The sequence below is a fragment of the Rhinopithecus roxellana genome, chromosome 2, assembly GCF_007565055.1.
Source record: "Rhinopithecus roxellana isolate Shanxi Qingling chromosome 2, ASM756505v1, whole genome shotgun sequence".
Taxonomy (NCBI): domain Eukaryota; kingdom Metazoa; phylum Chordata; class Mammalia; order Primates; family Cercopithecidae; genus Rhinopithecus; species Rhinopithecus roxellana.
The window spans coordinates 131,422,772-131,447,740 of NC_044550.1; the positions used below are offsets into that span (position 1 = coordinate 131,422,772).

The window sequence follows — 24,969 nt, forward strand, 5'->3', positions numbered from 1 at the left end:
AAAAAAGATGAGTAACCTTGTATAGTAGTGAGTTCCCTGTCAGGACAGGTATGTGAGCGGCAGCAAAATGATGCCTGTTAGGAGTTTTCTACATTGGGCCATTGTTTGGGAACCTCCCTTTGAACTAGTTTTCCAGGCTGATTCCTAGATGAGTCAACATTTCTGTTCTCTGGCTCAAAATTGCACTTTCTGCAGTCCCTGGGGTAGTGTCACCCAGGCCAAAGGAGCAAACAGCTGCTACGCTACATAACTTTGGAGGGGCCCCGGCCCAAGCTACTGCACTGGAGGCTAATGAGCATTTAGAGCTGAATACTATCTGCTGTCATCCCTTTTTGCTTCTATAGCAAAATAGACTGGGTAAGTGATAAAGAACATAAATGTATTTCTCATAGTTCTGGAGGCTGGGAAGTCCAAGATCAAGGTGCCAGCAAATCTGGTGTCTAAGGAGGGCTTGTTCTCTGCTTCTAATATGGCATCTTCTTGCAACATCCTCACATGGCAGAAGGACAAAAAAAATAGTGAACTCGCCCCCTCAAGCCCTTTTATAAGGGCACTTCTTACCTCCCCAAGGCCCTAGCTCTTCATATCCCTGCACTAGGAATTAAGTTTCAACATGAATTTGGGAGGGACACAAACATTCAAACCATAGTAATATTTCCTGAAGATATCGGATGCTAATACCTAGAACCTGTACATGTTACCTTTTGCAGGAAAGGGTGTTTGCTAATGTGATTAGGTAAGGATTTTGAGATTAACAGGGAGTATCCAGGTAGGCCCTAAAAGGAATCACGTGTATACTTATGAGTGGGAGGCAGGGAGACCTGGCCACAGACACATAGAGGAGAAGTCCGCATGAAGGCAGAGACAGAGTTTGGAGCCATGTGGCCACAAGTCAAGGAACGCCCAGAGCCACCAGGGGCTGGAAGGGGCAAGAAGGAGTCCCCCTGAGGACCTCCCGTGGAGCACGGCCCTGCTGACTCCTCATTTCAACCTGGTATTACTGACTTTGGACTTGTGGCCTCCAGACTGGGAGGGAATACCTTTCTGTTGTTTTATGCCACCAAGTTTGTGGAACTCTACAAGGACAGGTGGACTAAGGCCAGGTGTATGTGGGTTGGTCTTTGCTGTTTCACAGACAAAACTCAGCATCGTAGCTGGCCCAGAGCCCAGGCTGCAGCTGCAGAGCCACCCAGCAGGACTTGCTGTCTGAGGTCTGAGGGGCCTCCACTCTCCGTCTGAGGTCTCAGGGACCTCCACTCTCTACCTGAGGTCTAGGGGCCTCCACACTCTGCCTGAGGTCTGAGGGACCCTCTCCACTCTCCGCCTGAGGTCTGGGGGCCTCCACTCTCTGCCTGAGGTCTGGGGAGCCTCCACTCTCTGCCTGAGGTCTAGGGGGCCCTGCATCAGGAATGTTGGTGGGGAGGGTGCTTCTCCTCCCACCCTGTCTACACACAGCCGTAAGAGAGTTTGAGTGGGGCAGGGAGAGAAAGTTTGATTCTTGCCTTGTCTCCTTCAAAATTCTTCTCACACTTCAGTTATCAAACTTGTCCCGCAGACGCCAGGATAGGTGCGCTCTGCGGGGCCCCGTAATGAGAAGTGGCTCAGCGGGAGGGTGCCGTAGCGTGCAGACGATTCCATTTCCAGTCTTCCCCAGGCCAAGCCTCTGCGTTCCAGCAGCTCTGGAGGAGCAAAGATTCCCGTAGATGATGATAGATGGGTAGGCGATGATGTGGCCTGAGTTCACCCCTCCAGCTGGCAAATATTTCACCCCCTCTGGGACCCGCTGAAAAGCTCACTGGTTTGGGACGACCAGCTCTTGGCAGTGAAGAGGTAACGGTCTCCACAGGCCACTGGCATGAGACGGGGCCGACTGCCTCTGCCCACTCAAACGCCGGCACCTACTGTGTGCAGAGCCCTGAGCTGGGGTGCAGACAGATGTCATCTCTGTCCTCTGTCTGATGACAAGCTCAGCAGCCAGCAGGGGGTGCGGCAGATGGTGTGGTGCTTAGAGGAGCCTGGGGGGTAGGGAGGAGTGGATAGGCAGGAGGAGGAGTCCAGTTTGACGCTCAGCAGTGCCTTCCCCACCCTCCCTGCCACACCCACTGCAGATGCAGGGCTCCCTTCCCATCCTGAGTTGCCCACCTACCCACACTGGGCTCTAGAAGGGCGGGTGCCAGTGACATATTCACTGCAACTCACCAGTCCCCGACTTTGAGTAAAGACCAATTTACACCCTAGAGAGTGGCCACTGCTTACACTCCTCAGTCTGGCAAAGCCTCAAGAGGGAGCTGTGCTACCTATAGGCAGAGGAGGGGGGAGACATGTCCTCTACGGCGCTGGTGGAAGGCCCAGGAGGGTCAGTCTTTTGGAAAAGCAATCTGGAAAATTGGAGTAACATCAGTGACTGCACACACCCAGCCCATTAAGTCCATCAGCAGTACACCCAGGAATCTCTCCCATAGAAACAGCAGCACCCGCGCCTAAGGAGGCAGCAGCAGGTTTCTTCCCAGGCGCATGCGGCTGCAGGGCTCTGCCGTCACCAGCACTGGAGACAGGGTGAATCCCGTGAATGGGGAGATGCAGAAATGCACCCCCCACCACCACGGAAATGAGTGCAGCCACTAAACAGGGAGTGGAGGCTGAACCAGAAGACAGAGAGGGGTTTCCAGGGTCCACTGGGTGGGAAAGAAACAGGCAGAAGAATGGGTGTCATGGATAGAATGCACGGAGAACAGTGAGCCCGAAACCCAACTCCCTGTACGTTGCAGCCACGCATGCCTGCATTGCTCTGCGTCTCTGCTGGATTCGCTGAGCATGGAGAGGAAGAGCGATGCGTAAAGACTGTGGGCTGGCGATGTGGGTTTTGGAGGGGGGATGGGATGGGAGTGCATGTGTTCCTGATGGACCACATAGAGCCTATGACCCCATGGGCGGGAGCGGGACCTGGTGTCCATCTGGGTGGCATGGCAAGATGTATGGCTGTGGGGGCATGTCAAGGGGGTAGGGCTGTGTGGGCATCTATGTGGACCCACGGTGTGTGTGTGTTTTGGGGGGGGGATTTGTGAGGGGTTTATGGGGTGAGGTGTGTATACAGGGATGTGTGTCGGTGTAGATGGGGGAGTGTGTGAGGGGTTTATGGGGTGAGGTGTGCATAAGGGGTTGTGTTGGTGTGAGCAGGCATGTGTTTTCATATGTGTGTGTGTTAAGGCAAGGGTGTGGGTCTGTGTGTATAGGTTTGTAGATTGTGTATGTGTGCATGGGTGTGTGTGGATGTGGATGGGTGTGTGTGGGTGTGTTGTGTGGATGGGGTTGTGGGTGTGTGTGCAGGTGGGGCTGTGTGGGTGCAGGTGTGGATGGTGTGTTTATGTGACTGTGTGGGGGTGCGAAGGGATGGGTCTGTGGGTGTCAGTGAGTGTGGGGTGTGTGTGTGTTTAGGCCTTTGTCTGCCTAAAGAGATGCTGGGAGAGACCATCCCAGAATGCTGATGGGGGTCTCAGAGCGGTGCTTTCCAGATGGCCTGTTATCTCCACATCGTGGAGGATCTGTCCAGTTGTCTGTGTTGAGCATGTATTTATATACTATAAAAAGCCATTTTTGTTGTGGGAAAAGGTTGAGGTGAAGGCAGAGACCCTGACGGCCCACGGGGGCAGCCTGGGCACCATGAGGCATGGGCCAGGTTCACACACGTCGGGTTTGGGGGGCTGTGCCGGTGACCTGTGCCCCACCTCAGCTTGTGGGGACGCGGGGGGTGCCCAAGTCAAGGTGCTGCATGAACTGTCTTTTTTGCTGGTGTGGGTACGTGTTCATTCCTTTGTCAGATGAAGAAATTGAGGCTCAGAGAGGCCAAGTGGAGGCCCAGGGTGGCAGAGTAGACTTGGTGGGTCTGGTGGGCCTGGTGCAGAGCCCACCGTTCCTGCCTCCTCCAGTAGGTAAGGGGGTTACCCCGGGGCCTCCATGGCCATGCCCTGACTCTCCCTCAGTTTCACGTCGGTGGGTCCCTGGGATGTGAAACTGCTGCCCTGCTCTGCCCCCACGCACCTGCACATGTGAACCTGGAGGGCCCTCCCAGTCTTTCAGGACCCCCATGCCTCTCTTCCACATCATCTACTCTCCTTCCACAGCTGGGCAGCCTCTTCGTACCCCAAGCCTCTGTGAGCTTCTACTAAGGGCCAGACACCCCTGATCACCTCCAAGTTATTTCTTTGGTGACTTTTTAGTATTTCCATTCCATTTTTTTTTTCAAGAACAGCAGCATTTTAAAAAATTAATACTTGCACTTGGTACAAAACTCAAACCATGAAGTTCTGAACAGTGCAGAGAGGCAGAGGTCGTCCCACCTCTGTTTCCAGCACCTGGTTCTGCTGCAGGGAGGTTCTGTCATCCCTGCCCACAGATAACCATGTCCGGGGGCTGCAGGAGCCAAGGAATGCCGGGTGCTTTAGAGCCACAGGGCTGTATTCTCTCATGGTTCTGGAAGCCAAGATCAAGCTGTGAGCAGAGCCAGGCTCTCTCTGAGGCTCTAGGGAAGGATGAGGCCCAGGCCTCTCTGCAGCCTCTGGTGGGTCCCTGGCTGTGGCAGCACTGTCCCCACCTCCGCCTCCATCTTCCCATGGCATCTCCCTGGGTGCCTGTCTGTGTCCACGTTTTCCCTTGTTACAAGGACACCAGTCATGTTGGATCAGAGCCCACCCATCTCCAGCATGACCTCATCTGAACTAATTACATCTGCAACCACCCTATTTCCAAATAAGGTCACCTTCTGAGGTCCTGGGGCTTAGGACTTCAACATGTGAATTTTAAGACACAACTCAACCCAGGATAGATACACACATTATCAACCGTAAATGCACATGTCGACACATGGTTCTGATGTTGATGGAGGTGCCAATGGACATTAGCCCCCACCCTTTACTCACCTCCTGTCCTCTACTTGTCTGATTACCTCAATGGGTCCTCGGGGCAGCCCCATAGCAAATGCACACCATTCTTTCTCCCAGCTGCATAACACGCCAGTGTGATGATGAACGCCTGTGTGCGTCACAGCTGCCGATCCGCATGAAGGCTCTTTCCGTTGTTTGAAATTACAAATCCTGCTGCAGGGAATAAGCTTGGGGGGGGGGGGGTGGGGGGAGAGGGGGTGGTGAGGGGGACATCTTCAGGCCCAAGTCCTCATGGAGTTTTGTGAGCATTCACGAGGAGGCCAGCATGGGGTCTACAGCCAGGCTCAGGTGGAAAGTGGTTGCCAAACCTGTTGAAGCTTCTGACTTCCGTCCACCTCCAATGTCGGGGTGGGGGGCTTGTTCCCTGCCCACCTCTTGCAGCCCTCCCAAGCCCCCTCCTACGGAAAGGATTGCTAAGCCTGGAATTTTCCTCCAGACTTAACCAGAGATGCCTGTACCAAACATTTCCCCAGCACCCCGAGCGTGTGCTGCCCCGCTGCAAGGAAGTGCCGTTAGGTCACAGCGGCCATTCCAAGACCAACAGGGCCAAGCATCCAGACTGGTGGGGCTCCTGTACTGGCCGGCTGTGGTTTCCAGAAACTTCCCTCCGGGTCCTTGGGAAAAGGCTCCCTCCACCGTGGCTGCCCCAACCCTGTGTTCCAGCCTTGTTCCTCCAACCCCAAGTCACTTCTAATCAAGGTCACAGGCAGCCCGAGCCGGCTGCAGGTCCCCTGTGATTTGGGGAACTCAGAGCACAAATCTGTGCTCCATTGTGGAAAGCAAAACCTACCCACCTCGAGGTGCTCTCGATATTAAAACCAGATATTCCCACACCTGGAGCCTTAAAGTGACCACAGCTTCACGTATCTTCACAGAGACCTGGAGAGGCTGGCGTCCAGCAGGCTGTGGCTGAGTGCAAGACCGTCTACCTCCAGTGCCTGATTTTGGCATAACACCTCTGAAAGTCATCACCAGAGCATCCATCCTCTGGGTGGTTTCCTGGGGACAGAGGTCCCTCTGGCAGAGTGAGTTGGGTGTGCACTGTCACTGTCTCCCCCAGCCACCACAGCCACTCCCATGGGGCCTCGTTATTACGTCGATTTCCAGAGGAAGAAGCGGTGCTCAGGACGGTGAATAGTGCTGTCTTCCTGCTGCTCCCATGGCAGAGCTGGGACCCAAACTCACGAATTTCTCCCTTTGTATGGTGGTCTGAGAAGAAGGTTCTCCAAAGCCAGTCTACCTGCAGGTGTGCTAGGGCCTGCCATGCACTATGAAATTGGGGTGGGGGAACAATGGGGTCCTGGGTGAGGAGGCTGGAAAGTGTTCTCTGCCCAGTTCTTTTCATTGTTGCCCGTGTTTGAAAGTTTTCAAAATCGAAAGAAAGTTAAAAGGGAAATCCTGCACTGAATGGAGGGTGAGGGAGCCCAGCTTGGTGGCCCTAGCACAGGGCAGGTGTTGGGGCCAGCCCCTGGGGTTGGGGGAGGAGCAGCCCCGTGGGCACAGCGTCCCCTCCCAGGGTGGCTTTGTTGGAGCTGCTGTCCTTGCTGAGGGGCCAGACGTTGACGCGTCTGCCTCCCAGGCTGGCTATGGGCAGGTGGAGGGGACCCTTCCCAGGGACTTCAGCGGTGGAGGCGGCTTCTCAGCTCGCCCTAGCGGTTCCAGGCTCCAGGGGAGTCACCAGCCTGCAGGGAGCCAGGTTTGGGGGACATGCACATGAGGCTGCATCCCGGGTGGGCCCTCCCTGGGAGAATGGTGCCCATGGCCACCACAGCTCCCCGGGACAATGAGTGAGTCCAGGCAGGGAGAGGGCTGAACCCCGTCGCTGCAAGACCTGTGCGACCAGGAACACGGAGGTCGACATCTTTCCCCTCCCCCTCCTTTCATCCCTCCCCTCCTCCTCTCCATACCTCCCCTCCCCTTCTCCATGCTTCCCCTCCCCTTCTCCCCATCCCTCCCGCACACTTCCCCTTCCCTTCCCTCTCTCCCTCCATCTTCCTCCCCTTCTTCCTACCTCCTCTTTTCTCCTTCTTCTTCCTCCTCTCTCCTTCCCCCTCCATTTCTCCCACTCCTTCTTCCCTTCCATCCCCTCTTCCTTCCTCCTCCCATCTCCTCCTCCTCAGGTGCAGTCCTTCCCTCTCTTTTCACCTCCTTCTCCCCCTTTCTTCTTCCCCTCACCTCCCCTCTCCCCTCCTCTCCCAGCTCCGCCCCTCTCCCCCAGCCTTTGGGTGTGGTGCTTTATGAAAATTCTCCTTCTCTTTCCAGTTTCTAAAGAGAGTCTTTCACAAGGAAGGAATGGCTAGAGCCCCAGAAGGCAGCCACAGTAGGTTTTGAACATTTTGATCTTTTTCAAAGCATTTGGTCTCTTTCAGCATATGCAGAAGGCTTGTGTGTGCGGTGATCTGCACTCCCCACATCCCAGCCCAGGAGTGGGCATTCCTGCTGTTCCCGCTCGACAGTGGGGTACACCAAGATCCCTCAAGGGCAGTGACTTGCTCACTCCTTAATGGGCCAGCAGCTGAGCTGGAGTGAGGCGCCCTAGTTCCCATCCACATCTCCACAGCTGCAAGGACACTTCCTGCTGGGGATCAGACTAAGACAAGAACGTCTCGAGACTGTACTGCTCCCCAGGCCTGGGTGTGAGGGGCTAAAGGGAGAAAATAAGACACAGCCAGGTTCAACAGCCAAGGGTTGCCTGGGGCCCCCTCCCTCCACACCCACTGACACCAGATCTGGCCTCACAGACAGCGGAGATGGGCCTCAGCTTGCCCCTGCCTTCAGGGGGCGTTATTGCTTGTCCCTGGACCATGTCAAGAACCTCTGCTTGCACCTCCTTATCTCCTGTCCACCCTGCATATGTATGGCGTTCAGATGACTCTTCCTAGGGCCCAGCTTTAACCCTGCCTCCCCAGCTCAACAACCTTCAGTGGCTCCCCATTGCTTTGCAAATTAAGAACCAAACTGTATTCTTCAGCTTGGCATGCAGGGATCTTCATAACAAGACCCCAGTTCATCATTTTCCCCTCCTTCCCAGCAGCTGTCTCATATAAACCCAGCCCTCTAGCTTCCTGACATGCTCAGCTCTGCACCCTCTCAGCGAGCAGAGACCCATCACCCCAAACAGCCAGGTGTCCCTTCATACCCGTCACAGCGTCACGCATATAAAAATCAGATGAGACCGAGTGCTGGCGAAGATGTGAGGAAACAGAAGGGGTTACAGCTCTTGTGGAGAATGATTCTGAAGTGCTTCACGAAGATCGTTCTGTATAGATCCATCACCCCAGGATTCCCATTCTCGGGCATTCATCCCCAGAAAAACTCAGGCTCTTACAGGAAGATGGACCGGTCTGTTCGTTCCAATGTTATTTGCAAAAGCGGAGAGTCAGAAGCAGCCTACAGGTAGATCTCCCAACCGGGAGATGAGCTGCCCTGTGGCACCTGAGCTGAATGACCGCAACGGTATTTCTCATTGTTCAATCTGACAATGTGACTTCCACATTCTTCCTACTGAGAGCTGGGTCTGTGTCCCTTCCCTTGAATCTTGATGGGAGCTGTGACTGCTCCAATCAATAAGTATGGCAGAGGGTTCTCTTCTCTTCTGTCTCTCTCTCTTTCTCTCCCCCTTGGTCTGACCTCCTCTACTTGTCCTGGGAGCCCATGCTGTGAGGAGGCCCAGGTCACATAGGGAATCCCTAAGCAAGGGCCCCTGAGTGCACAGCCAGCATCAGCTTTTGGATAAATGATCAAATGGGCTTTGAGAAGAGTCCACCATCCTGACCTCTGGCTTTGAGTCTTCCAGAGGAGACCCAGATTTCAGGAATTGGAGAGAAGCCATCCCTGACCAGGAGCGAGCATGGAATCCATGGCTGTTCCACACCCCGAAGGTTTGGGGAAACACGTGATAGAAATGGAACCGTGGCACATGCGAGTGCTGGGCTGTGCAGAGAGTGTAAAGAGGAAATAAGCACTGCTGCATGGGCTGGCGCGCCATTGACCTCAAACATATACTTTCAAAATGACAAGTAGTGCAGGTGTGAAATGTGACCCTGTTTCTATAAATCAAGACACAAGAGCAGGTACGTGGGGCAGCACAGGTGAGGTCAGGACAGGTAAGACTGAGATGAGGGATGAAAGAAGCAAGAAAATAGGAGAAAACTTGAACTTAAAATGGACATTCTCTAAAACTTCCAAAAGAAAAAGTTGATTAAAAGGAAACAAAACCTGTGCCAGCGGCTGTGGTTTGCCTCCCAGATCTATGCTCTGTGGATTATTCCCACTCACTCATCTGGCTCCCAGCCCCCAGGAAGGCACTGGGGACGCAGGTGAGGAAGGCTTAGGCCCTGTCAGGCAGCTCCCTGTCCAGTTGAGAAGGGCACTGGGTTCCCTGGAGGGCGTTTGCTGGAAGTTGCCAGGTGGGTCAGGATACAAGAGAGAGGAGGCACGCAGGTGCAGGAGGGGAGGGACGCCTAGTGACAATAGTGGACTGGGAGGTGTTGGGCTTGGTGGCGCACTGCCTGCATGGAAGGATGGCTGTGTGTTGGGATGTGTGTGTGTCCGGGGTGCCCTCACAGAGATGGGGAGACAGGAAGGCGACAACTCATTCACTTTGAGACGTTTTGCTTTTTCTGCATGGGGGAGTCCTTCAGTCCCAGAATTCGGACGTGCCCGACAGTGATCAGAAATCTTGAACCGTGGTCCCGACAGGGCCAGAAACCCCGAATGAAGGTGGCGACTTTGCGGGGTCAGCCCCCGAGCGAGAGGAGAGCGCATCCCGACCTCCCCCTGCCCTGCCCGAGACCGTTCTTGGGCTGTGAACTGCGAGCCGCTCTGACCTGCGGCGCATCGAAATGCGTCAAGCCGCGAAGGCAGCGATTCCGGTTTGCGTCTCTGCCGGCAATTCTGTCTCCAAACTGGGCCTTGCCACTCACCTGGACGCAGGATTTCGCTCCTGGCCGGCCCCACCACCAGCACCGAGCACAGAGGCAGCGGCCTGGGCGAGCACCAGTCCGGCCAGTTCGCGCATCCCGGTCCTACTCTGCCTCTTAGCGTCAACTGCTCACACCCATGCCTTGCGGACCAGGCTTCGTTGCTGCAGTTGGGAAGGTAGCTGGGACCCAGTGTGGGAGACTCAAGAGTGTGGACGCGCCAGCCTCTGCCCAGCGTCCGGCGCCCGCTCTCTCCGCAAACCCCAGATAGCGGGCGCCCAGACGAAAAGGGCGCATGGTCCTCGCTTCAGATCCACCGCCCCGCTTCGCTCCCAGTCCAGGCCCCACACTGCAGCGGGTGGAAGCGTCGCTCTCAGGCGCGCCCTCCAGAGGCAGTGGCAGGACACCCGCGAGCGCTATGCGCTCAGAGCCACCACCCGCCTGGACGTGCCCAGCCTCTACTCCCAACAGCCTGGCACCGGTAGGGACGTTTATCGTCCGCAGTTATAGGATCAGAGACGCGAGGTGCCTCCTTCAGGGCCATACAACCCTAGAGCAGAGGGAATTAGAATTCAGACTCAGAGGAAGCCCGCCAGGCCTGAGGGAGAGAAGCGGAAACGCCACCAACCTGGGCAGGCGACGCTGGGCGGGGCAGGAGTGTCCAAGCGCCGCTCACAGACCCAGGGGAGCCTGCATGCGTTGGATGGCGATCGGAAAAACAGTCCTCCCCACAGCCATTGTCTTTTTATCTGGCCCCTCTCTGCCTCAGTTTCCTTATCTGTCAAAAGCGCCCTAGTGTAGACGGTGTTTGCTCCAAGGCTAGCGCTCCAAACGAATCGAATCAGGCGCTCTGTCCCAATTTCCTTGGCCCAGCCCCCTCTGGCTGGGGTACCTCTGCTCCTTGGAGTCTCTCTGACCCTGGACATCCCAGGGAACAGGGCTTGGGAGACCTCAGCTCCTCCCTAAGATCCCAACTCGCTCCACTTCGGCTTAGTGGCCTCGTCAACAAAATGGAAGGAGGAGCCCCCATCTGTGTGGCTGCCTCCAGGCTAAACAACCCGCGGAGTCCCTGTCATTGATTTTTTTTGCCCCTCTTGGGCTAGGATGCCAGGGAAAAGGAGATGGGCTGAGCATCTTGTCCTAGAGCCCCCGGAAAAGCCCTCCCACTCGAGATCGCGGCAGCCACGGAGCTCTAGAGGTCCTTCCTGGCACCCGCCAGAAAGCGCACCCAGGACGCGCTCCCAAGAGGCGCACCATTTTGTCTCTGCGAACCCAGGCCGGGAGGGCCCTGCTGGCTAGGCCTCCGCTGCTCCTGGAGCCCCACCGCCCCGCCAAGCAGCCGGACTCCGGGGCATCGGTGCGGGGCGGGCCGGGAAGGAAGGAATTCCAGGCTTGCCGGAGCCACCTACCCTTTGGGAGAGTCTCTTCTTTCTTCCCCCGACAGTGTTTTCCGCTGAAAAATGGGGGCGATGCTCCCTCTACCGTGCTTATTTGGCAGAATTAAGCAAAGCGGAAGCCCCAGGCCTGCGGTCACCTCCGGAAACGTGGGCGGTACTCGGGTGGACAGGCCCTGGGAGGATGGATGTATCTCTCCGAAATAACCCGCATCGGGTGAAGCCAGCTTAACCCGCACTTCCTCGCAGTGACCTAATGTAGGTAAGTCCGAAGTTTACCCCAGATCGGAGACAGCTCCAGGGTGCGTTCTGTTCCCGAACTTCCCGCTGCAGAAATGGGAGGAACTCCCCACCCCTTTAGAGCGAAGAAACGGAGGCACAACGAGGGATGGGGCCTGGCCCCAAGACCTCCGCCCAGGGCAGAGCCTGGGCCAGAAGCTCCCACCCTCTTCTAAGGCCCTGGCTTCCCCGGGAGCGGGCGGTGGGGGTGCCGGCTCGGGGAGGACCTGCGTAACATCGAGCGGGCTGCCAGCGGAGCCCCGTGGTTGCACTTCCTTACATACTGGTACTGAGCCCGGGAACTGGAGAGTTCTACCGAACTACAGTTGGCATTGAAAGCATCTTTCATTAAGTGCAAATATTAAGATATGCCACATTTCGCAGTCCTGTTTTGGCAGTGTTCCCATTTTTAAATTACACGCAAGGTCTTTAATAAAAATATGTGGCTCGGCCTCTGGTAGTTTCTTGGGAGCTCCGGGGTCTCCACGCCGCCCTCCACACATACACAGCCAAACGCACACTCGAGCACACACCACGCGCGCGCACACACAGTTACTCACGCTCGGTCCAACACCCTCCTCGCAGCGGGGTAATTACAGCTCTGGCCAGACGGTGATTGGCCAGCCAGTTCCTCATCTGGGCCCCACAGCCAATGGGTGGCCGCTCAGCCCAGGCCCCGCCCCCCCGGAGCGGGTGGCGCGGGACGGGGGAACTGATCACGCGGGTCCGGACCCAGCGCGACCCCCCGCCTGCGCCCGGGGCTGCCCGCCCTCGGCTGCGCTGCCGCCCGCGCGCTCAGGTCTGGGCAGCGTCTCCCGGCAGCAGCGGCGCTCGGGGCCCGCGCAGCGTCCTCGGGATTCAGCGGGCCGCCCTCCCGGCCTAGCCCGCGACCCCCCCGCCCTGCTGGCCCCTCCCCCTCCCCGCCCCCAGTGAGGCCGCCCCGGCGGCGACCAGGACAGCGACCTGAAAGGCGAGCCAGGCGGCTGCCCGATCGGCTGTCGGCGCGCACTCGCTCCAGGCCCAGCCCAGCCCGGCGCGGAGGCAGCCGCCTGCCCCGCGGGGCCCGACGCCAGCGCTCCGGGTAGCAGCTCCAGGGCTGGCCCGCGCGTGCGCCCGGGAGCCGGGCGCCACCATCCCCAGCGGGGACCGAGCAGCCCCGGCAGAACCCGAGAAGCCCGCGGCCGTGATGCCTGACGAGCTGACGGAGCCCGGGCGCGCCACGCCGGCCCGCGCCTCCTCCTTCCTCATCGAGAACCTGCTCGCAGCCGAGGCCAAGGGCGCAGGGCGCGCGGCCCAGGGCGACGGCGGCCGGGAGGACGAGGAGGACGACGACGACGACCCCGAGGACGAGGACGCCGAGCAGGCGCGGCGGCGACGGCTACAGCGGCGGCGACAGTTGCTCGCGGTCACCGGGCCGGGCGGGGAGGCGCGGGCCCGGGCGCTGCTCGGGCCGGGCGCGCTGGGCCTAGGTCCTCGTCCGCCCCCCGGTCCCGGTCCGCCTTTCGCTCTGGGCTGCGGCGGCGCAGCGCGCTGGTACCCACGGGCGCACGGTGGCTACGGAGGCGGCCTCAGTCCTGACAGTGAGTGAGGGCGCGAGGAGGGGTGGGCCAGGCGGCGGGGCCCGACTTCCTCCCTGAGCATTGGCTCAGGGACTTCGGGCTTGCCGCCGCCCGTTCTGGGCCATCCTCGCCCTTCTGTGGAACGGCGTCTGGGCCGTGTGGGGCCCCCACGGAGCCCTGGTTGGGCTGGTTTGGAGGCCCACCCTCTGGGGCAGGAGCTCCGCTAACGAGGAGATTTTGCAGGCCATAGCTTCACCCATTGCCGGGCTCCTCTGGTCCCAGGGAGGCTGGGCACAGGGGACAACAGGCGGCCAAAGAAAAGAGAAAGGAGAGTGAAAGAGGACAGGGAAAGATACAGGAGAAGGTGAAAGAGGCTGAAAAAGAAAATGGGAGGATGGAGGAAGAAAGGAATGTGCTTCGAGAGAGAGAGAGAGTGGGGTGGGGGGAAGGGAAGATGCAGGAAAAAGAACCTCAAGGGTGATCTGAGAGATAAAAGAGAAGGAAGAGATGGAGGGAAAGGGAGACAAAGTAGCGTCAGAGGTGGAAAAATAAACGGGGGCATTGAGCAGAGGGCGCAATGTTGTGGGGGTGGGGCTGGGAAGGGGAGCCTTTTAACACAGCAGCTGTGCCCCCGCAGACTCCCGTTTACCCTGTGCCCGCTGCAGACAGCCTGGGGCAGGGGCCTGGGCCTCCTTCTTAGTCCTTGAGGGGCACGGGCTGTGCCAGGCAAGAAGGGAGCCTGTTCTGAAGCCCCCAGTCCAACCCCTCTCTCTTCTTTTTCTGCCCCTCCCCCTCCCTGCCTTTGTTCCCTGCTGAGGGCTGGAGAATGGGGCTGGGGACTTCTCAACCCCAGAACCCCTCTGCCCCTTTGCTTGGGTATCTGACCCGTTAGTTCTGCTTCCCCTCCCCAGGGTTCCAGGGTCACTGCCTCCCTTTTGGACCTGCCCTTTAGGAAGACCCCTGGGAGGAAGGCCAGGAAAGCCAGTCCAACCTCCCAAGCCCTGGCTTAGCCAGCCCCCCACCCCTAACACAGCCTTCGGACCTTGAGGCCAGCTGAGGACGTGGTCCCTCTGCAAGCTCTGGCTCTGGGATCCATGCTGTCCTCTGTGTGAATATCAATGTGTGCTGGGGAGTAAGTGGCCTATGACCCCCCACTCACTCGTTAGACCACCCTTTCCATGTCGTAGAGAGTCCCCTTGCAAAAGGACCCACATCTCGACACTCACACTCAGGAAGTCCAGGCCCCCACCCCCTTCACGTGGACTAGAGCAGGGCCTCCGTGGTTTCCCAGAAATCAAGGGACTCTGTCTAGTGCCCTTCTGGGAGAGATTCTGGAAAGGGCTTCTCAGGGTGAAATTTGTTATCCACTCATCCCTGGAGGGCATCCCCTCCTGCAGCCCAGGTGGCACCCCGCACCTCTGCAGAGGCGGCTTCTGCTTATTTCGTGCCATGCGGGTTAGGGTCCCGCTTCCTCACCAGAGCTGACAAGTCAGCCTAGTGCCTTGTGACATAACATGGCCTCTGTGAGTTTGGGGTATTGCGGGGAGGCAGGGACTCCCCAGATCTAGTAGCATGCACCATAACCTGCTACCTGACTCTTCTGTGGGCGCTGTGAGGGCACACACCATGAGGATTGGCCACAGGCATGAGTGGGATGTGCACACTCCTTGGGCACGAGGCACAGAGCTGGAACCACACACAGAAGCCCACCAGTGTGTACTCCCCTTGCATGAGCGTGCAAACGCTGCAAATACACTGCAAGCACACACCCGGCCAAGTGCACAGCGTTCCAAGGGCCCAGGGCCAGGCCAAACTCTGCCTCCACCTCTAACCTGTCAACCAGGGCCTGCCCTTTGCACGGGAGGCTCCAGACCAAGGCAGAAAAGCAGTGGGTCCGAGTCAGCCTCCGGAGCCCTGCAGTGGGAGGTGGCTGCCCTCTTCAGTCTGGGCAAGCGCTTCTGGGTCCCAGCTGGCATCTGTAACTTGACATCATCCCTTGCCAGCCCTGTGGGTCTCTTCTTGTTTCTGGGAGATGAGTAGGGGAGCTTGGTACTTGGAACATGAACTCAGACCCCCCCCCCCCCCCCCCCGTGAGCTTCTCTACCCCCAAACCCATGAGGCCGAACCTCCAGTCTAGAAGGTGTTTGGGGCAGGGCTCAGCTGCTGCATGTTGCTTGGAGTGGCATGTGCCCGTGTTCCCTTTGAGCATGATTGTGGCTGGTGTGGACTTGCCTTGTGGGCACTGGGTCAGGGCTACAGGAATATGCGGTGTGGGGGTGACGGCCTCACCTGATGGGAGTTCTCTTTTGGGGATCCTTTGCATTGTTTGTCCTCCTAATATGGAATGTTTCTGTGCAAGCGGGCAGAGGGCGCGGGAAGAGGCCTGCGAGCTCTTCATTCCTCTGTCTGGGGGCCTTGGGTGCCAGGTGGCAGGGGGGTGTCCTGTGCTTGTTTTTCGGTGTGTACATTTCTCGGAAGGACTTCTTTCCTCTTGTCCAGGGGCTTCTGCGGAGATTTGTGTGTTTTTCCAGGCCACCCGTGGTGCAGCTGGGAGTGGGAAGTGCTCACCGGGGTCAGCCTGCTTTTCGTGTGTAGTGTTTTTGTGTCTTTTCTTTGCTCTGCATCCTTCGTTGTCCTCTGGCATGGGTGTGCGTTTGTATTTGTGTGTGTGTTGTGGGGTGTTGGTTTGGAGCTGCTCCCTGGTCTCTGAGCTGCCTCCTATGGTTCTGCCTCTGTGTGCATCCCCAGAGCGGCTGGGTGCCCAGCCCTGTGCTGGAAAGTCTCCCTGCTTGTGGCTGTGGGCGACCTCAAGGTGGGGACGGCTGGCCTCAGTGACTGAGTCTGGTAATCAGTGCCCTGGAACCAACGGTGGTGCCCCTCTCTCCCCTGCAGCCAGCGACCGGGACTCACCGGAGACGGGCGAGGAGATGGGCCGTGCTGAGGGCGCCTGGTCGCGAGGCCCCGGGCCGGGAGCGGTGCAGCGGGAGGCAGCGGAGCTGGCGGCGCGGGGCCCGGCGGCCGGCGCGGAAGAGGCGTCGGAGCTGGCCGAGGTCCCTGCGGCGGCGGGAGAGACACGCGGCGGCGTTGGCGTGGGCGGCGGCCGAAAGAAGAAGACGCGCACAGTCTTCTCCCGCAGCCAGGTCTTCCAGCTGGAGTCCACCTTCGACCTGAAGCGCTACCTAAGCAGCGCAGAGCGTGCCGGCCTGGCCGCCTCCCTGCAGCTCACCGAGACGCAGGTTAAGATCTGGTTCCAGAACCGCCGCAACAAGTGGAAGCGACAGCTGGCGGCCGAGCTGGAGGCGGCCAGCCTGTCCCCGCCGGGAGCGCAGCGCCTGGTCCGCGTGCCCGTGCTCTACCACGAAAGTCCCCCTGCCGCGGCCGCCGCCGGGCCCCCGGCCACTCTGCCCTTCCCGCTGGCTCCCGCCGCGCCCGCGCCGCCCCCACCGCTGCTCGGCTTCTCTGGGGCCCTCGCCTACCCGCTGGCCGCCTTCCCGGCCGCCGCCTCCGTGCCCTTTCTGCGGGCGCAGATGCCCGGCCTGGTGTGAGCCCCGCCCGCCGGGCCCTCTCCCCGCGACCCTGTGGACCTGTGTGGACGCGCGATCCAGCGGCAGGCACGGGGCGCAGGGAGCGTTATGGGGAGGGATGGCCGCTCCTGTGGCCTTCTAGACACCTCGGGAGCGCAGGCTGCGGCCGAGCGGTCCTCAGCCCCTGTGGTGGAGCGCCTCTAGAATGTAATGGGACGCCCCACCCAGTTGCCAGGCTGGATCCCCACTCCAACAGGGGGCAATGCAGAGACTCTGGGCTGCGCAGCCACGGCCACCCCCGGCCTCAGCAAGGAGCGGTCGGCCACGGCCACCCGCGGCAGCTGCCCTCAGGCCAAGCCCAGCACAGCAAAGGAAAACTCGGAACCGGCTGTCCAAGGCTGCGCGGTGACTGTCCCCACAGACTGCCCCCAACACTAAATGTCCTTTTCCTGGGACCCAGACAGCAGGCCAGCGGAGGGCTGTGCTGCCCCTCCCGCGGGTGCTGGTGGAGAAAGGACCCTGGACCTGTGGGTCCCATCTTCCCTTCCAGGAGCAGGCAGGCTGGGGCTCTCTGCAAACGTGGCGGCCTCTGGGTTGTTTTTTAAAATGAATCTACTTATTTGCGTATGGAATAAAAAGGGACATTTTCTGGACAGTTTCACTGCTTTGTGATCACGAGGGAAGGGACAGCTGAAGCTGCGGTAGGTGCCTTCCCTCCTGGGAGCACCTTTCAGTGCTGACTGGGGACACTTGGAGCCCAGGGCTGGGCCAGGTGCAGGTGGGCAAGACAGATCCTAGTCGGAGGTGGTGGGCGCTGTGCCCGTCTTCTATGACACGCCACAGGGAAGGGCCAGCAGGCGGGAGTAGGGAGAAAGAAGTGACAGTGGTGTGTCCGAAGGAAGTTCTAGAGCCTTGACTGAAACCGAAAGGCAGGAGCAGGTGAAGGGAGAAGCCGACCGAAGGCCGCTGGCATTTGTCACAGCGGCTCCGCTGTGTGGCGCCGTGTGTGCACAGCCCTTTCCTATCTCGCACGGAATTTTTCTTTGGGCCAAAACAAAGCCGTGCCACTCAAGGTCAGGCCACTGTGCTCTTGCCTCGGGCCTTCCTCCTGGCCTGCAGTCTCTGGTCGGCTGGAGGACTCAGGCGGTGGGCAAAGCTGTTCACGGCTGGTGATGATAGGCTGTGAAGGAGAGCTTGTTCCCTGTTCTGGGCCACTGGGGCCACCCTACCTCTGTCAGCCCCAAGCTGGCTGCTTTTGGGCCCTGCCTTGGGTGGGGGAGACACACTGATGTGTGTTTGAGCTTAGGAGAAAGATAATGTTCGGGTCTGAAAAGGTCACTTCCATGGCAGAATTGAGCCCCTGAGAAAACCTGTCTCCCTCCCCTGCTTCACTTGGGTGCAGACACTCCCCAGGCGAGATGGGCAGCAGCCAGGCCATACGCTGGGCCTGGGGCAATCAAGGTAGCGCCAGACGGCCGAGGAGACGGTGTGGTGGGTCTGGGGTCCGTGCATCTGTGTGTCTCTACCATCCAGCTCCTGATCCAGAATCATGTCCTCCAAGTCCCTGCCCCCACCCTGGCCCATTAGTTGGTTCCTTACTGTAAGGCCAGGGTTCCGGCGAGCCCAAGGGGCCCCTCAGGTCCACACCTGTGGGTTCCAGGCCCTGCGTCATGACGGGGTGGGCATTTTGAGAGATTCTTAGAGGGGGCTGCCATCCTTGGCCTCGAAGCAGCCCTACCCCAAAACCCAGTCCCCATCCTGCAGGCTTGTTGCTGCTTGGGCCTTCTCCAGCCCTTCCCAGGATTGTGTGGGCTCCTTCCCTGCTTTGGGGTTGCCCCCTAACTGCTTTCCTAGCTAAAGCAGGAAGTCCATTCTCACTCGGTTTCATCTGGGAGGGACTCAGGTTAGGCCTCAATAAAATGAAATGAAAGCTCCTGACTGCGGCCATTAGGGGCAAGGGGTGTTACAAGAGGCCCCTCGTGGCTACTCAGGCAAAGTCCAAACCCCCTGCCCCTTCCGACTCCTCTCCCCACTGGGCCCTCTAGGCCTTGCACCCCTGACTCAGGCTTCTGGGGCCCTCACCCTCTGGGCTTCTGTCGATTTTGTGCTGGCCTCACCCAGTCACCGGACACATCACTGTGAGTCCAGGAAAGGGGCCAGGGCACAGCCGGCGACACCGCAGAGTCTCCGAGCCCCACATAGGCCTGGCAAGCAGAAGTGGCAGCAGCAGCCTCTCCTTTTGAGGTCCAGGAACTGTACGCCCTTGGCACCACCTCGGCCTTCCCGTCGGCAATGCTGCTCGGGACTGGCAAGGTCTCGGGCCCTTGCACCATGAGGATGCCTGCCTCCTCCCCCTATTTGAAGGGGGTCATTGAAGCTCAGGCTAAAGAGGTTATCGCTGTGATGCAACTGTTTTATCTGACTGCTTCTGACCGACATGGGTGTGGTCCCAAGGTCGCGTGGCAACTGCAGGGCACCGCTGAGCGCAGTGGTGGCGCCAAGGTCTGCGGGCAAATCCCCTTACAGGCGGATCAGTCAGCACTGGAGCCCTGCACAGGTGGCTGTAAGCAGTCCAGGAGCTACCTGACTCCGGGTCACCAGGAAGCTGGAAGGGTGAGGGCCCTGTGGGTGCTGGTTTTAGATGGACCACTCTGGCCACTGGGGAACCATGGAACCGGTCACGAAGCTTAGTCTTGGCAGCCAGCATCAGAGGGTGCAGGGTCTACACAGTTCAAATGCAGGGCAGATTCGCAGAGAGTGGATGTGTCTTTCAATAGAATTAGTTAAAAATCGGGTTGGAGAGCGTCTTACGGGCTGCGGCTCAGGGCTCACTCTGGTGGGAAGGAGGAAGCCATGAAGGAGCCGGCGTGGGAGGAGTGGATGGTTCCCGAGCTCAGGGAAGGGCTGGGGCCTGGAACTCTGTAAGAGAGAAAGCAGATCCCAAGCTGGATTAGGCCAACTGGGCTCAGGGAACCTGGCTCTGCCCTGTTATCCGTGGGGCTCTGGCGTCTTGGGGCTGGCACCAAAGGCAGAACAAACCAGAGAGAAGCAGTGTAGGACTTGGAGCCCACGGAGCCCTGGAGGGTGCATAGGACCAGATTGGGAGTAAGCCTGGCCCCTCTGAATCCTAAGCTCCAGCGCCATCAATCATGGGTACACCTCGGGCGCGCGCGTTGGCTCCATCGCTGGCAGAAGATGAATGGCTTCGATCTGTCTCCACCACATGCGCCATGCTCCCTCCCGCCTCGCGGGTTCCACCCACCACCTCACCCTCTCCGCACCAGAGGCTGGATTCCAGCCACTCCGAGCTGCTCAGGGCTTCCAGTTGCATAGCCCCAAGCACCACTGGGTGCAGCGGGCTCTGGACATCCTGGACACACTCCTTTGCTGGACCCAGTCCGACTTCCCCATGACGGTAGTCATGCCCCTTCTCTTCTCCAGGCCTTGGTTTCCCCACCGCACGCCTATGGTGAGGACTGGGGTCTGTAATTTGTAAATGCTGGGCCTTCTGTGATTTGAGTGAGGCCAGCAGGACATCCCTCCCCAGCTCCCAGGGCCCACGCTGTAGTGGGACTGGAGGGTGACCCACCTCCTGTGGGCCTCTCAGTGCTCTAGGACTACAAAAGCTGAATCCCCACTGGAGCTGGCCTGAGAGGTAGGAAATCAGCTCCCCATCCCCCCCCAGTGTTGGGCATCTGGGACCTCCGAAGGCGAAGTCCATACCTGGGGCACCAGGAAAGGCCACTACGGTGGTGTTTGGGCATGGGGGATGTGCTGTCTGGGCTTGAGGGTCCTGTCCTTGGGAACTATCGAGCAGAGATTCCTAGCCTAGCTCAAATTCCACAGGGATGGGAGTTGCTGGAATCCTGAAAGCCGACCTGGGCCTGCCCCATTTCCCCCAGGTGGTCGCACTGCCCTTGGCCACTCCAGGCCCTTGACCGAGAGCGCAGGCAGCAACCGGGGCTCTGTCCTCCCGGCTTCCTCCAAAGCCACAATGAGAGACAGACAGATACCCAGGCACTGCCCTGGGAGGTGAGGATTCCCCCAGCGCTCCACCCAGCTTGGCCTTTGCACTCCGAGCCCTCATGGGACTCCGCTGCCCATGGACTCCCATTCAGCCGGGAGCACCGTGAGAAGATCCTCCTCATCAGGTGCTGGGGAGGGGTGCCCAGTGCCCTTACCCATCCGCGTGCAGGGAGGTTTCCCAGATCCTTGGCTCTGAGCCCACTCCGAAGGCAACCCAGCGGGGCGGAGGCAGAAGGCGCTGGACCCTGGCGGTGAGCAGCAGGAGGGAGATGGGAGAGGCCGGGTGGGTTTCTTTCCCTTTCTGTCAGTGCGTCTCCCCCAGAGGCTTTCGTGGCCTTCCGCCCCACCTTGCAACTTATTGGAAAGGGAAACCGGGGTTCTGCGAGGGGCAGGAATTCTGGGGCAGGGTGGCACTGAGGCTCCCCGGCGCCCTCCTCCACCCGCCTGCGCAGGTGCGGTGCTGCTGCTGTTCCTCCCCGCCTGTGTACTCATATGCTTCATACCCTTTGGCCACCCTGCCCCTCCGGTAGCCAGAGTGGGCATGCCTATCCAGGCTCCCGCCAGGAAGTGGGGTCCCAGCCGCCGGAAATTCGTTCGCCAGAAGTGTCTACTGGACCCGCCGATCACCAGGTCCCCAGGGCGGATCACCCAATGAATGGCTGCCCTGGAGGGAAACAGAGAGGTGGACACCCCTTCACAGGTGGGCCGAGAGGGGACAGCCCTGTTCTCACAGAGCTAATCTCTGCGTGTCATGCACGGAAGGACACACAGGACCAGGCGCCAAGAGGGCCCCGAAAACAGTGAAGTGGTGGAGGAGCCAGCCTCACCGCCTGGGGAGCAAACGGCCCTCACCAGGTTCGGGAGCTGTGGGGCTGAGATTTTGTTTATTTCTTATTACAAAAGTAATAGTGCTTTTTATTATCTGGACATTGCAGCAAAGTTCAAATGGAAATACGTCTGCACGTCCAACATCAAAAGCCAACTGCCTTTGAGTGTGGATTTACTGGGAATTGTGACTTAAGCCGTATTGTTATTTTTGAGAAAGTTATTATCAGTGAAAATGCATTTATGTATTCACCAGTGAAAATGTGTCTGTGTTTGCTTTATAATAAGGCAACAAAAATAAATTAATAAAAATAAAAAGAGGCCAACAGAGGGAACTAGATTGGTCAGGGGTTAAGAACTGTGGGATAGGGGTGAGTACATGGGAATTCACTTGAAGGCTCCCTCGATTTTGTTTTATATTTGAAAATTTCCATAATAAAATGTTTCAAAAAGTGACTACCAAGAAACATTAGGGGTGTGTGCTCCGCGCGGCTGAATCTCTGCCTGGGGGCTGTTTTGGTTACAGGTTTATTTCCGCCCAATCGGGGCTCACTTTGGTTCAGCTTGCACTCTGCTTTTAAAATTGTTTTTCTGCTTAGCTAGAATGTTCGCATTTAAACCCATTAATGTGCTATCTGTAGAACGATTTCAGTCTTAACCCTTCCTCTTTTCCACGCAGCTTTCCCGGCCTCTGCCTCTTCTCCACTGGTCCTGGTGCCCACTCCGGGTTCCCCCACCCAGGGCACCTGGCGCCGGGGCATCTCCTCCGATGGGGGGGCCTCAGACCGCGCCAAGGACGGACCAGGGAGGACGGACAAGGGCTGACGGATACTTGGCGCCGCCTCCCGGCTCCCCGGCCCGAGTCACCCACGCGGACGCGGTTCCGACTTCGCTGCAGGGTTTGGGAGGTTGCGCGCAGCGGCCTCCTCTTGGTCCCGGGTGCGTGTCTTTGGTTTCCGGGCACTTCCTTGACGCACTTGGCGTGCCTGGTCTGCAGCGCCCGATCCACGCGAAAGGTGCGTCCCGCTTGGCAAGAGATTGGGGCCCTGGATCCCGGGGCTCTAGGGGTCCAGAGAGCCGCCAGGGAGCGGCGCAGAGGTCCCTGGAACAACGGCGCCCCAGGCCAGACCTGTGGGCCTCTTCGGGTTTCGCCAGCCGCCAGGGAAGGCGCCTGGCGGACAGTCCTGAAGTGCAGCCTCGGCCGTGTCCACGGGGCTCCGCCTGCGCTGCTCCGCGGTCCCCTTCGCCTATCTTCTCCCGATTCTCCTCTGCTGGTCTCTCCTCTCGGTGCTCGAGGATCCCGCCTGCGCGTGCGTCTGCCCTGGTGGCCGCGGCTCTCCCGTGGTTCCCTATCCCTCCTTTCCCGGGCGTGATTCTCCCTACTTCCGACCAGCCCGAGTCGGGGTCGGGGAGGCTGGGCGTGTTTCTTTCTTTGCGGAGAGGCTTCTTGGCATAAGACGCGGGAAGCGCGGACTCCGGAGCGCAGCGGCACTCTGATTCCGACCTGCCCGACCCTCCTGTGCCCCGCGTCGCCCGGTCGGGCAGTGGGAAGTCGCTGCCGCGGCTTCTGGTCCGGGCCCTGCCTGCCGCGCTGGGGCCCTGTTGCCAGGCTCATCCCTGCCCGGCCTGCGCTTCCCAGCAGGTAGAGGAAAGCAGCGGCGCCCGGGCCCGCGGGGCTGCCTGAGCTAGATGGAGCGGAACCCGGGCAGTGGCGCCAGCTCCGCTGTGCCCGGGACCCCGCGGACGCGGCGCGGCCCCTCCTCTTCCCAGTCTCTGGCCGCCAGGGACCTTCCCGGCTGGCGGCCCTCCGGGGCGCCCCGCCCCCTCCCCGCGGTTCCGGCCCCGCCCCCGCCCTGCCCGCTGGCGCCCGAGCCCCCGCCCGCCCCCGCCCGGCTCACCTGGCGTCTCTCTGGCGTCTGGAAGTCTGGCTCAGCCTTCGGCCCCGCCCCTCGGTTCTCACCTCGCCCCTTCTCGCTTCCCTCCCCTACTCGGCCCCTTCCCCCCTCGGGCTCTGCAAAGCGCATCTGTCCGGTCTTCCCACCGCCACCCCGAGAAGGGCGTTGAGCTCAGGCTGCGGGCAGGGCCTGGGGCTGCGGAGAAGTGAGGCGTCTGACCTGCTTGGGCCTCGTTAGGCTTCTAGAAGGAAGCGGTGTTAACCCGAAAGCTAGAGCGGAGCGAAGTTCGAGGCGCGCAGGTGGAGACAAGGCGGGAAGCCTTGCGTCTTAGCCCCTGGCGGGGGACGCGTGTCTCTCTGCCGCCTGGCCCCTTCGGGTCGAGATCTTCCCTCCCCACTTTTCGTCGGGAAGGGTTAGATTCCTGGACAGTACAGTGCCTACACTGCCCCGGTGTGGCTTTGGGAAAGTCACTTCATTTCTCTGAGCTCCTCTTGCCCATCTGCGGAGTGGTCATCGTAGCAGGGGTGAAGGCGGAGCGATGTAATGACGGGAGCGAGGGTTCGTGGCTTGCTGCTGTGTACATAACCTTCCGTGTTCCCACTCAGTACCCACCACGACCCGCAGCACCTCCGAGGCGCTCAACGCACGGGTCGGTCCTTTCAGCCGGTACCCGGACCCCTGCATTATATCGGTCCCAGCTGTCTTGGCCCCGGGCCTAGGAAAGGTCAGGGGACGCCCCGACTTCCGTTCGGCGCGCAGTCATCCTCTCACTGGGGCACCAGGGCAGCCACACCGCGCGCACCCGGGGGTGTCCAGGCACCAGAGCCCTGCTCGCCCGCACACGCGTGCGCAACGGCGCTCCACGAACTCCGCTGCGCCCCTGGCGCAATCCGCACTATCGGCACCGCAGTCGGCCCCGTTGGGGCTCTGCCGGTTGCTACGTCCCTAATGGGGACCCAAGCCCTCCACTCCCACCACGGGCAGTTGTGCCTCTTTGCTCCCAACCACACGGTTGGTCGCGGTAACTGGGTATCCAGAGATGGACACAGACCCAGGCCCAGAGCCGTGGGCCACTGCCCGCGCCTGCTCTGGAATGACTAATGGCCCTTCAGCCTCCCCTGGAAGCTTTCTTCGGGCCGGGAGCTGATCAGCCCGTCTTGCTCCATGGTATTTCCACGATGACAGAGGGGCGAGGGGATGTCCCCATTCGGTCCCAGTGCGACTCCACGTCACACAGACCACGCACGTGTGTAGAGAAGGCAGAGGTTCTGTTCCCATTTGTCCATGGGGGCAATGACGGGGCGAGGAGGTGAGGATGCTGAGCCCAGCTCAGCCCCTGGTCTGGGTGAGTGGGGCAGGGTGTCAGCTCCGGAGGTCCCGCACCCTCCCCACTTCCTCAAGCCTCCTCTCCCTCTTCCAGCGGGCTCTCTACCTGGGGGTCTCAGAGACGGTACCCTTGTGGCCCCAGGCTGCACCTCAGAGGGCCCCATCCTATGGAGTGCCTTTTATTTTTTGGAATTTTCTAAGTCCCGCAGGCCTTTTCTGGGACTGGGGTGGAAGCTCCAAGCCAGCTTAGACCTACCTGTAAGGCCCAGGTTTCAGGAG

The 24,969-nt window shown here is 59.5% G+C and overlaps 1 protein-coding gene across 1 annotated transcript; it reads left to right on the plus strand.

Annotated features, from left to right (window-relative positions):
- Positions 1 to 12,506: 12,506 nt before the first annotated feature.
- Positions 12,507 to 17,271, plus strand: HMX1 (H6 family homeobox 1). Its single transcript, XM_010384410.2, has 2 exons — positions 12,507 to 13,115; positions 15,987 to 17,271. The coding sequence occupies exons 1-2, from the start codon at positions 12,722 to 12,724 to the stop codon at positions 16,637 to 16,639; spliced, it is 1,047 nt and encodes a 348-aa protein (XP_010382712.2). The 5' UTR covers positions 12,507 to 12,721; the 3' UTR covers positions 16,640 to 17,271.
- Positions 17,272 to 24,969: the final 7,698 nt, after the last annotated feature.